This window comes from Schistocerca serialis, chromosome 11, assembly GCF_023864345.2.
Source record: "Schistocerca serialis cubense isolate TAMUIC-IGC-003099 chromosome 11, iqSchSeri2.2, whole genome shotgun sequence".
NCBI lineage: Eukaryota > Metazoa > Arthropoda > Insecta > Orthoptera > Acrididae > Schistocerca > Schistocerca serialis.
In genome coordinates this window covers 126,128,766-126,141,890 of record NC_064648.1, presented here as the reverse complement: position 1 = coordinate 126,141,890, position 13,125 = coordinate 126,128,766, and the positions used below count along the sequence as shown (strand labels likewise).

General features: G+C 42.5%; 1 protein-coding gene across 2 annotated transcripts in view; it reads right to left on the bottom strand.

Annotated features, from left to right (window-relative positions):
• The window catches only part of LOC126426916 (skin secretory protein xP2-like), a 242,360-nt gene that overhangs the window by 35,955 nt on the left and 193,280 nt on the right, over positions 1-13,125 (bottom strand). The window contains exons 1-3 of one of the 2 annotated variants that reach the window (XM_050089021.1): positions 4,151-4,311; positions 2,675-2,779; positions 1,875-2,007 (exon numbers count right to left, since the gene is read on the bottom strand). In XM_050089021.1, coding sequence (XP_049944978.1) covers positions 1,875-2,007; positions 2,675-2,779; positions 4,151-4,207 — 295 coding nt within the window. In that variant the 5' untranslated portion in view covers positions 4,208-4,311. Of the gene's footprint in view, positions 1-1,874; positions 2,008-2,674; positions 2,780-4,150; positions 4,312-13,125 lie in introns of those variants that run through there. The other variant, XM_050089020.1, reaches the window with a different exon arrangement.

Below are 13,125 nucleotides of genomic sequence, written 5' to 3'. Positions count from 1 at the left end.
TAGTTGTACTTGAATTATATACTACACACACACACACACACACACACACACACACACACACATAAAAATCTGATCCTTTCACAGTGGACAACAAAGACTGTAAAATGATGTACGCTGCAGGGCATTAGTGCCAATGATCAAACATACGATAAATTCCAAGAAACTAAGAAAATTGAGTAACGAAAATGGTCCTTTCATTCAGCTGCTACTATAGCATTGTTACACTCCATCGCAACAGACGTTACCAACACACACTTCACAAGTTAGTGCACATGCAGCCCCTCTAACTTTTAACAAATATGGTGTGCGACAAGCATGGACAGCAATGGATGCTCTGCAAAATTCTGATGCTGGCTACAAGGTTGGGGCATTGTCTTCCTCCACCAGCACAGCTGACAACTGAGGATGGTGGTTGGTATATGTGGACGCACTCCAATACGTCTCCCCAACACGTCCCCCAAATGCTTGTTGGGACTTAAAAGACAGTGGAACAGGTAGATCACTCCCTTCATCAAACATCCTGTTGTAAAAATTCAGTTGGGGCCGAACACATCCTGAAAAAACGCACATAGAGGAAATATACAGTGACACAGTAAAGTTCACCAATGAGTGTACAGCAATCAAAGATTTGGAGGTCAGTATGCCCATGCAACATTATGCCACAAACTGTGGAGCACCAAAATGATCACATTCGAGAGTGTTCCTAGATTCATTACATGTTTCTATCTCTCACTGTATGAGCAGGATTGTTGAACATGATCATTTCGGTGGTACACGTGTTGTATGGGGAGGCACACAAGTAATGTTCCAAGGGCGCACTGACTTGCTAATCTTAGAATACAGCACATTCACTTGCCAACAGTCACACTGTACTCCTTCCCCAAAGGCATCTTTAAGAGGTGTGTATGGCCCAGACTTCATTTTAATGGATGACACTGCACACCTGCATCAAACAGTGCAAGTGGAGCAGCTCTTGGAATTAGAAGTTACTTGGCGAATGGACTGGTCTGCCTGTTCCGGCCTTCCCCAACTTAGATCCTATTGAGCACGGCACGGATGCATTTCGGACACACAATGTGCCATTTTCATGCACACCGACGACTATCTAGTACTTGTCAATTGAGCTGGAGGAGGAATGCAATAACCTACCACAAGAACTCCTTACCGGCCTTATGGCCAGCATGGGAGCATGTCGCAGAACAAGCATGGCGAACTGTGGTGATCACACACCCTCTTAAGAACCACGTCTCAACTTACCTAATGTGCATGGGGCCGTCATGAATTGTCACGACTTCAGTGTAAGCATTGTCTTTGCATAAAAGTGTCATTTCTTTTTGTGTCATTACGTATATCTTTCAGTTACCTTCGGCATTATACTGTAGCATAGGTATAGGCTAAGTTTCATCAAGCTATGTTACTTGGCAGAAACTTCATGCTAAAGTTACTTTCATTCCTAAGTTTTTGCACACCAGTGCACTTTCACAGATATCTGAGGGTTGTTTTACTACTCTGTGTTTCATGTAGTCTCTTTCACTGATTGCATATTGCTACCTTTATCACTGTAGTGCACATATTTGCACAGAAACAGAGATAACTGGTGTAAAAACAGAATAGAGTTACAATATTACCTAGCAACAAGTCACAGGTGGTCCTGGGCCCCGATGCCAAAATATTCGAAAAATATCCTACAGAACCCACAAAATTCTGTTAGTGGCAGTGCAGGAAAACACCTACTTCAAAATTCATGCACTATGATGACTAATACACTAGAATCAAAACAGTGTACTGTATTAACTTTTATTAGTTCACCAAATCTCTTGGTCCATTTGATCAGACTAGTTGTAACTGATATACAAAAGATTTGCACAACAAACCTCTTCCCCCACCAGATGGAGGTGTCTTCTTTTCTCTCTTCGCCGGCGGAGGGGGCGGTGTGGCAACAGCACCCCGTGTTGACGAGCGTGTTCTTCTCCTGTTTTCTGAGCCAGCGTCGTCCTTATTTAAGTCCTAAAAAGCAATATATTTTTAGCACAGCATCTGCAAAACATACACATTTAATCGGAGACAAATGTACACTTATTGAGCAGTCTGCTGGTAGCTTAAGTCAAATGCACTACTCCTTTGTTTCACAATAATTTTTACTACACTATTCTAAAAAAAAAAAAAAAAAAAAAAAAAAAAAAAAAAGAGAAGAAGAAGAAGGAAAAAAAGCTGTACTGGTGGACACTACTAGACAGGTCAACTGTAGCTGGATGCAATATGCAACACAGAGCAAGACTTCAGAAGCTCACTACACACAGAACTGGGAAGTAAATGGCATCATCAAAGTACACTGTTTTATGTAATGGGAAGGTTTAACCATCAACAGTCCTTTCCTGCTGTAGTTCTGTTCCTTTACAATGAAACTGATCACAATTCTGAAGTATCAAGGCAGTTATACATTTCTTGTTTCTGTGACTTCTCAGTGTTTGTCAAACATATGCAATAGCGGAATCCTGAACATTAATTTTTATCAGCAGCGTGAGACTAGAATGAAAATGTATACATTTCTTCACACAAAGACAAAACCCAAAATTCACAGAACCAATAAAATTTGCCATTACTGTAGAACAAACTCTTATTCGCAAAATTGCATGGAGGGAAAAAAAAAAACACAGCGGCTCCAGACTATTACCTTTACAAGGGCTTCTCCTTCCTGTGCTAATCGGGTAATTGTGGAGACACGCTTACTGCCACTTTTTCTTTGCCGCCCACCCTGGGGCGTTTCATCCTCTCCCTCCTGTAAAAACAAATGTATGTAACTAAACTGCTCAAAGGCTTGAAGATAATGCACAATAATAACCATGTTAAGGCATTCAAATAATCAACTGCTGTATGTTTCCTTTGATTTTAAGTAGGTAATGATTGCACAGAACAACATTTCAGCGGCAGCCAGCCTGAAAACTTCGATCTAAATTGTGTTTTAATGAATCAAAGACTAACATGTTTAACATGGTACAGCACTAAGGCACACACAGTGTGGACTACCAAACAAGGCAAGAAAACTAGTGTTCAGAGCACAGAAATATGAATCACTTGGCATGGCATGGAAGTGAAACAAATCTCCACACACTCACTCTACAACTGCAACATTGCACACAATATTCTTCGTATTACTATATACTGATTTATGAAATAACCCACCACAATAAAAGTTACCTTGAACATCACAGGGTATGTAGACCTGAATCTTAATCTTTAAAATGTATGCAAATCAATTTGCTACAGATCTGACAAGGAAAAAAAAAAGAAAAAAAAAAAAAAAAAAGTGTGCAACTATATTCTGAATCCCAGTCTCTTTACTCACTGTTGATTACCTCTCTGCAAATGAATAATGAGTGGGATCTTCTTACCAGATTTCATTTGAAACAATCAATACATACAAAGTATAATGCTACATAAGCTGCAAAACGCGTTCTGGACTTTCATGTAACCGCCAACACCATAAAAAGTATACATATAACAGGTTAGGTGCTAACAGGCAAGGTGATTTTCCACTTTTTCTACCATCTCAACCATATTATGCACACCATGCCGGTAATTATCTCAACATCAAATTTATATTTACTTATTCAAAGCCCTGAAGAATATGAAATAATCTACTGCAAAACACCTTACCGGTGCGAACATGTTTGTCCCCTTCTACCTATTAACATACGCCACACCGCATGTAAAATAAAATTTTCAAACTACAATAAAGTCTTCTTACATTCCGTTTTAATTATATAACTGCAATGCCTACTCGTTAATAAACTGGGCAACAGATATTTAATCTACATTCATTTACCGCCGATAACGAAGTTCGCCGCTTTCCCGCCAGATGGACGCTATGGCCGAAGTTTATAACACCATCCCGCCATTGAAGGGCAAACAGCAATCTTTAAAATTAGATTCCCTATACAATGCTTGCGTGTTCCAATAATTTTCATGCGATTTCCGGCAACATAAACGCCCAATTGTCAATAATTTCACTGCTGTTTAATAATTTAAAGCGCCTTACAACGGGTAATTTCCAACCGCTTAGGTTCACCTTCCGTTTTCTCACGCATCACGTTGGCTCAGCGTGGAATAACAACTTCTCATGCATATAGAAACGATATTATAGTATTACCTTGTTTGCGGCATCCGTAGCGTTCTCCTTCTTGATATCGGCTTTCTCCCCAGACATTTTAAAGCACTAAAAAACACTTAAAAACACGTTAACCAGCACAAAACTGTCGAAATCGTTAAGGTTCCCCGGCCTCTTGTTTATACAGCAGACAAAGATGGCGGTTAGCGTGGGTCACGTGACGCATCTTGAAGTTTGAACTTCAAAAATACAGGACGGTGCTGCCACGAGCGGGAATGCGGGTACTGGCGCGGTAATTTTAACAGTGTGTCCACCGAAAACACCGCAGAATTTGCGACATATTCGATGTTAAATTGCACCACCAGCAGTGAAGTCGCGTCATTTATGACGGAAATGCTTCTATGTTACGGAACCGAAAGGTATGTACACTGTTACTGGAAATAATACTGGTTTAATAGTTACAAACACCACTGTTTTGCCGTCTTCACAGAGCGTATTAAAAGTTCAGAAGCTATAGTAAAATGCTATGCTTCGAGAACTTATTTATGAGAATATATTATAAGCACAAAGTGCTACACACGTTCAAGTATTATCAATATTTTTCATTGCACAGCATTACGACAGTTATAAGTAGCACGAGTAGCAGTGTGGAAGATGATTTTGAATTTAAAGGGCGCAAAATAGCTAAATCATTTGTGGCCACATATTATTCATTGTTGTTTTCGTGATGGCAGCTACTGTCCATTGAAGTATCGAGGAGAATTCGCTCTTCTTCTGGAGACATTGGATAAGAAGTACGTAAATAAGGTGAAAAGAAATATTATTATTTTCTCAGGGGGAATTATGAAACTTAGCTTGTACAAACGGGTATAAGTCTGTTTTCAATATTTTAACTAAGGAGTTTTATTATTTGGGGTTAACATGTATAAATATAACATTCAGGCACAAGACACAAGTGTCTCCTGTTAAATGGTGGAAATTGGACTTACAACATTCTGCTCAAAGAGGAGCGAACTTACATCCGTTTAGCGATGCTAATGCCAATTAAAAGAAAAAAATGGCCAAATGCGAGAAGGAGGGTTCGGTGCAAACTTAATTGTGGATTTATACATTCAGTGTTCGTCTAATCTGGGTATTGTGAATCTCTATGATTTTTACCTGTTATCATTATCGATACTGGCAAGATATTGGTCCCAGGAATTCCAAGACAGTAACAAAATCTCTACATTAGTTCCACATAATAGCCCGGACATAATAAAGAAGCGAGCAGGGATTTTAGTTTATATACACAGAGAGAAAAGATATAATAAAGCATTTTTATTTACGTAACTATAACTTACATTTTATGATTGCATTCAGTAATGTTCGCCTATCATGCTTTCGACAGATGATGAATGCAGTGTATGATCAAATGGCGAAAGATATTTTTTATATGATATATTCAAAAAGTTTCAGACTTCTTACTTTACTTGTACTCGAAACCCTACTTCTTGCAGGATTTCATGGTTGTAGGCCAACGGGAAGCACCCTACAGGCTATGATGTTTCAGTTTGCGAGTATTCAAATATGTGTCATAAATGGCCGTATCTTTTTAACTGAGTTGACTTAGGAGCTTACAATTTTTACAGCGCAAGGGCTCTTACATCTTAGTTTGTGACACAAAATTTGAACTTGATACACGAAACTGCTCCAGAGAAGAAGGATCTTAACAGACGGACAGACAACGAATAAATATGACAAAAAAACTTTTTCGTGTTATATAGTTAAAAATCACCATTTTTCGGATGTTTTCCTTTACTTTTACCGTGAAACCTTGCTTCTTACCAAATTTTATATTCTAGGTCCACGGAAAACACCCTATACGTTTTGATGAGTGTGTTTTCGAGTGTCAACATATGTGACAGAAATGGCCGTATGTTTTGCCTGAAGTGACTTAAAACTTACAATATTTACAACTCCAAGGGACCATAGACCTTCATATGTGACATAAATTTGAACTTGATACGTCAGCCCGTTCCCGAGACAAACTATCTACATCTACGTGATTACTCTGCTATTCGTAGTAAAGTGCCTGGCAGAGGGTTCAACGAACCACCTTCAAGCTGTCTCTTTACCGTTCCACTCTCGAATGGCGCACGGGAAAAACTAGCATTTAAATTTTTTTTTGTGCGAGTCCTGATTTCTTTTATTTTATCGTGATGATCATTTCTCCCTATGTAGGTGGGTGCCAACAGCATTTTTTTTGCAATCGGAAGAGAAACCTGGTGACTGAAATTTCGTGAGAAGATCCCGTCGCAACGAAAACCGCCTTTGTTTTAATGATCGCCACTCCAATTCACGTAGGAAATGCAATCCGAAAACAAAAGAAGTAGGTTACAGTACACTTGTTCGCCCATTGCTTGAATATTGCTCACCAGTGTGGGATCCGTACCAGATAGGGTTGATAGAAGAGATAGAGAAGATCCAACGGAGAGCTGCGCGCTTCGTTACAGGATCATTTTGTAATCGCGAAAGCGTTACGGAGATGATAGATAAACTCCAGCGAAAGACTGCAGGAGAGACGCTCAGTAGCTCGATACGGGCTTTTGCTGAAGTTTCGAGAACATACCTTCACCGAGAAGTCAAGCAGTATATTGCTCCCTCCTACGTATATCTCGCGAAGAGAGCATGAGAATAAAATCAGAGAGATTAGAGCCCACACAGAGGCATACCAGCAATCTTTCTTTCCACGAACAATACGATACTGGAATAGAAGGGAGAACCGACAGAGGTACTCAAACTACCCTCCGCCACACACCGTCAGGTGGCTTGCGGAGTATGGATGTAGATGTAGATGCAGATGTATCATGTCTGCGGCACTATCTCCCCTATTTGACGATTATACAAAACGAGCTGCCCTTCTTTGTACTTTTTCGATGTCATCTGTCAGTCCCACCTGATGCGGATCCCACACAGCACAGCAGTACTCCAGAATAGGGCGGACGAGCGTGGTGTAAGCAGTCTCTTTAGCAGATCTGTTGCACCTTCTAAGTGTTCTGACAATGAATCGCGGTCTTTGGTTTGCTTTATCCACAACATTATCTATGTGATCGTTCCAATTTAGGTTATTTGTAATTGTAACCCCTAAGTATTTAGCTGAATTTACAGCCTTCAGACTTGTGTGAATTATCGCGTAATCGAAATTTAGCGGATTTCTTTTAGTACTCTTGTGAATAACTTCACACTTTTCTTTATTCAGGGTTTTCGCACCATGCAGATATCTAAATCGTTTTGCAATTCGTTTTAGTCATCTCATGACTTTACAAGACATTAAATGGCAGCATCCTCTGCAAACAATCTAAGAGGGCTACTCAGATTGTCTCCTATGTCGTTAATATATATCACGAACAATAATGGCCCTATAACACTTCCTTGGGAACGCCGGACATTACTTCTGTTTTCCTCGATGTCTTTCCGTCTTTTACTACGAACTGTGGCCTTGCTGACAGGAAATCACGAATCCAGTCGCACAATTGAGGCGATACTCTGTAGGCACGCAGTTTGGTTCGAAGACGCTTTTGAGGAACGGTGTCGAAAGCCTTCTGGAAATCTAAAAATATGAAATCAATTTGACATCCCCTGTCGATAGCACTTATTACTTCATGCGTATAAAGACACAAGAACGATATTTTCTGAAACCGAGCACACTACACGTGAATAAATCGTTTTCTTCGCGGTACTTCATAATGTTCGAATACAGTATATATTTCAAAACCCTACTGCAAATCGACGTTAGTGATATGGGCCTGTAATTTAGCGGATTACTTCCCTTTTTGGGTATTGGTGTGACTTGAGCAATTTTCCAGTCCTTAGGTACGGGTCTTCCTGTGAGCGAGCGGTTGTACATAACTGCTAAATATGGAGCTATTGTACCAGCATACTCTGACACACGGATGCATAAGGAGTCCGTTTTTTTTCGAACTGAGGCATGGAACCCTACAAAGAAAAGGGAAATTGCCGGCAAGAAATTGCTTACATGCTAGTGTATCGGGATTTGTCATTTATAACAGTTTTGCGAAGTAGGACAGGTAAATGGAAACAGTAGACACTGACATTGAGCAATTTATGCGTACAGGGTTTTCCGTAATTTCACTAAATCGCTTATCGCAAATGCTGGAGTGATACCTTTGCAAGGTCATATTCTATTTCCTTTCCAACTCGGAGCGTGCGTTCCATCTCTAATAACGTCGTTGTCCGCAGGACTTCATATCCTGGTATTCCTTCCTTTCTACTATATCCGCCCAAAGGAACCAAGAATCAAAGTTAGTACCCACTCGTCCACTGAATTATTCGCATGAATGAAATAAGCGGTTTCCTACAGCAAACCAGTCAAAGTGATATGATAGAAAATATCAGTATCCAGTTTTTCCGGACGAGGCTCAAAAAGAAGAGTAATTGATTCGTTTCAGTCTTTCTGATCACATATCATTTCTCAGTAAATGACAATTTGCTGTGATAATGCTGCGGGAATTAGATTAAGCAATGAGACACTTAAAGTAGTAAATGAGTTTTGCTACTTGGGGAGCAAAATAACTGGTGATGGTCGAAGTAGAGGAGATATAAAACGTAGACTGGCAACGGGAAGGAAAGCGTTTCTGAAGAAGAGAAATTTGTTAACATCGAGTATAGATTGAAGTGTCAGGAAGTCGTTTCTGAAAGTATTTGTATGGAGTGTAGCCATGTATGGAAGTGAAACGTGGATGATAAGTAGTTTAGACAAGAAGTGAATAGAAAGAAGCTTTCGAAATGTGGTGCTACACAAGAATGCTGAAGATTAGATGGGTAGATCACATAACTAATGAGGAGGTATTGAATAGAATTGGATAGAAGAGAAACTTGTGGCACAACTTGACTAGAAGAAGGGATCGGTTGGTAGGGCATATTCTGAGGCATCTAGGGATCAGGAATTCAGTACTAGAGGCCAGCGTGGAGGGTAAAATTCGTAGAGGGAGACCAAGAGATGAATACACTAAACACATTAAGAAGAATGTAGGTTGCAGTAGGTACTGGGAGATGAAGAAGCTTGCACAGGATAGAGGAGCATGGAGAGCTGCATCAAACCAGTCTCTGGCCTGAAGACATTGCTAGATTCTCCAACGTACAATTATTTACGAAGATAGTTAGTAAACCATTTACAACCTGCATATTAAGTTCACCGTGCATCTTTTATGATGTGGAACGTGTCATTCACAAAAATGATAAATGTTATGGACTCAGATATTACAAAGACTGGGCATACTGTGTACGGGAAAGAAGGAAACATCTTCTAAAGGACTTTTTTTTTACTGTATATTTCTGCTGGTACGCAGGATATGTGACGCATACAAAATACTTCAAGAAGTCAGTAATTCCAGTTTTAAAGAAAGCAGGTTCCGTGAGGTGTGAATATTACAGAACCACCAGTTACATATATCAGGGTTGCAAAATACTGACACAAATTAGTTACAGAATAATAGAAAAACAAGTGGAGATCGACATCGGGGAAGATTAGTTGGGATTCTGGGGAAGTGCAGGAAAATGCAAGGCCCAACTGACCCTATGACGCATCTTAGAAGATAGATTGAGGAAAGGTAGGCTTTATGTTCACAGCTTTTGTAGATTAGACATCGTTGACTGTTTACGTTCTTTGCAGTTTTGAAGGTAACGAGGACAAAATACAGAGAGCAAAAAATCATTATTGTAACTTCAGGGTTGCCACAAGTTTCCGCAAATGAAATTCCCTGATATTTCCCTGTTTTCCAGACAAATTTTAGCATTTTCCCCTGACAAATTTTGAGATCTCAAGGGTAAGTTAAGACGTAATTGACAATCTGTCTTTGCAGCTACGGTACGCGAAACAATAGTACAAACAAGGAAATATCTAAAAAAAAAAAAAAAAAAATTCAAGCAGACGGCATTTCCTGATGAAGCATAAATATTAAGTAGTAACATCAACGTATTGTGTAATGAACTGTTTTTAGATGGCGAAAGCAAGCAAAATGGTATATGTGTTTCATGAAGACCAGTGATGTTATTTTATTCCAATAAAACGAAACACATTCATTACAAAAATACACATTCCCTTGGAGTCGCAAGACAGATTTAAAACATCTTCCTTGATTTCAGAAATAATCTCAGAAACAAGTAGGGCTCTTGAAAGAAGTGTAAATGGCGAGGAAGAATTGTGTAAACCAACACTGTAGCGGACCGCCAATAAAATGTTGGCTCTACTATCTTCCTTATTGTCGCTTATTACCCACTGCATTATATCTATTATTTTACAGGTATTGTGTGATTTTTCTTTCGAGAAATATATGAGTATATAGTGTACAAACAGCCGGCGACTGACACAATTGTCTTCTTCTTATTGTCCATACTTTCTAACATATAAACTACTTTTGAATTGCCAAAATGTACAAGTACAAATAAAATATTTATAAAACGCCACACTGTACAATGTACACTCATCCTCATAAATTAAGGCTAATGCTGATACATGGTGAAACAACGCTCTGGTGGCCGGTTTTCGGGTTTCAATCACCTCGGTGTATGACCAAGCGGTGCATTTGACCTGCGGTCGTCGCACGGTGGCGCTGGCAGCAGTCCACATACGCAGAGGTGTGTTGGCGCATGTCAGAGTACGGTGCAGCGAGTAAGTGTGCAGACGTTTTCAGACGTGCTAATGGCGACTGTGTGCTGAAAATGGCTCAGAGAACACATACTGATGACGTTATGAGGGGTAGAATACTAGGCCTACTGGAGGCTGGTCAAACACAGCAGGTTGTAGCATGGGCCGTGTGCCACAAAGTGTGATCTCAAGATTATGACAACGATTCCAGCAGACAGGAAACGAGTCCAGGTGCTGCAGTACGGGACGTCCACTGTGTACAACACCACAAGAAGACCGATATCTCACCATCAGCGCCCGCAGACGGCCACGGAGTACTGCAGGTAGTCTCGCTCGGGACCTTACTGCAGCCACTGGAACAGTTGTCTCAAGACACACAGTCTACAGACGACTGAACAGACACAGTTTATGCACCCGGAGACGTGCAAGGTGCATTCCACTGACCCCTGGCCACAGGAGAGCCCATAAAGCCTGGTGTCAAGAAAACAGTACATGGTCATAGGAACAGTGGTCCCAGGTTATGTTCACGGACGGGTCCAGGTATAGTCTGAACAGTGATTCTTGCCGGGTTTTCATCTGGCATGAACCAGGAACCAGATACGAACCCCTTAATGTCCTCGAAAGGGACCTGTATGGAGGTCGTGGTTTGATGGTGTGGGGTGGGATATGATTGCTGCACGTCCACCTCTGCACGTCTTTGACAGAGGAACTGTAACAGGTGAGGTGTATCGGGACATCATTTTGCACCAGTATGTCCGCCTTTTCAGGGGTGCAGTGGGTCCCATCTTCCTCCTGATGGATGATAACGCACGGCCCCATCGAGCTGCCATCGTGGAGGAGTACCTTGAAGCAGAAGATATCAGGCAAATGGAGTGGCCTGCCTGTTCTCCAGACCTAAACCCCATCGAGCACATCTGGGATGCTCTCGGTCGATGTATCGCTGCACGTCTTCACATCCCTAGGACACTTCAGGAGCTCCGACAGGCACTAGTGCAAGAATGGGAGGCTATACCCCCGGCAGCTGCTCGACCACTTGATCCAGAGTATGCCAACCCGTTGTGCAGCCTGTGTACGTGTGCATGGTGATCATATCCCATACTGATGTCGGGGAACATGCGCAGGGAACAGTGGCGTTTTGTAGCAGACGTGTTTCGGGACGATTTTCTCAACTTATCACCAAGACTGTGGACTTACAGATCTGTGTCGTGTGTGTTCCCTATGTGCCCATGCTATTAGCGCCAGTTTTGTGTAGTGCCACGTTGTGTGACACCGCATTCTGCAATTATCCTTAATTTATGAGCATGAGTGTATTTGCGATGAGACAGTCGCAGTTCTCGAAATTAATCACCCATGGTCTTTGGCGAGCTGAGGAGCACCACAGTCCTGGGTCCACAGATAAATAATGAAAATCCGCCGCATTAAGCCACACACAAACGGACCCGGCCTGCGGGCAGATCGCTGAAACTACACTCCTGGAAATGGAAAAAAGAACACATTGACACCGGTGTGTCAGACCCGCCATACTTGCTCCGGACACTGCGAGAGGGCTGTACAAGCAATGATCACACGCACGGCACAGCGGACACACCAGGAACCGCGGTGTTGGCCGTCAAATGGCGCTAGCTGCGCAGCATTTGTGCACCGCCGCCGTCGGTGTCAGCCAATTTGCCGTGGCATACGGAGCTCCATCGCAGTCTTTAACACTGGTAGCATGCCGCGACAGCGTGGACGTGAACCGTATGTGCAGTTGACGGACTTTGAGCGAGGGCGTATAGTGGGCATGCGGGAGGCCGGGTGGACGTACCGCCGAATTGCTCAACACGTGGGGCGTGAGGTCTCCACAGTACATCGATGTTGTCGCCAGTGGTCGGCGGAAGGTGCACGTGCCCGTCGACCTGGGACCGGACCGCAGCGACGCACGGATGCTCGCCAAGACCGTAGGATCCTACGCAGTGCCGTAGGGGACCGCACCGCCACTTCCCAGCAAATTAGGGACACTGTTGCTCCTGGGGTATCGGCGAGGACCATTCGCAACCGTCTCCATGAAGCTGGGCTACGGTCCCGCACACCGTTAGGCCGTCTTCCGCTCACGCCCCAACATCGTGCAGCCCGCCTCCAGTGGTGTCGCGACAGGCGTGAATGGAAGGACGAATGGAGACGTGTCGTCTTCAGCGATGAGAGTCGCTTCTGCCTTGGTGCCAATGATGGTCGTATGCGTGTTCGGCGCCGTGCAGGTGAGCGCCACAATCAGGACTGCATACGACCGAGGCACACAGGGCCAACACCCGGCATCATGGTGTGGGGAGCGATCTCCTACACTGGCCGTACTCCACTGGTGATCGTCGAGGGGACACTGAATAGTGCACGGTAC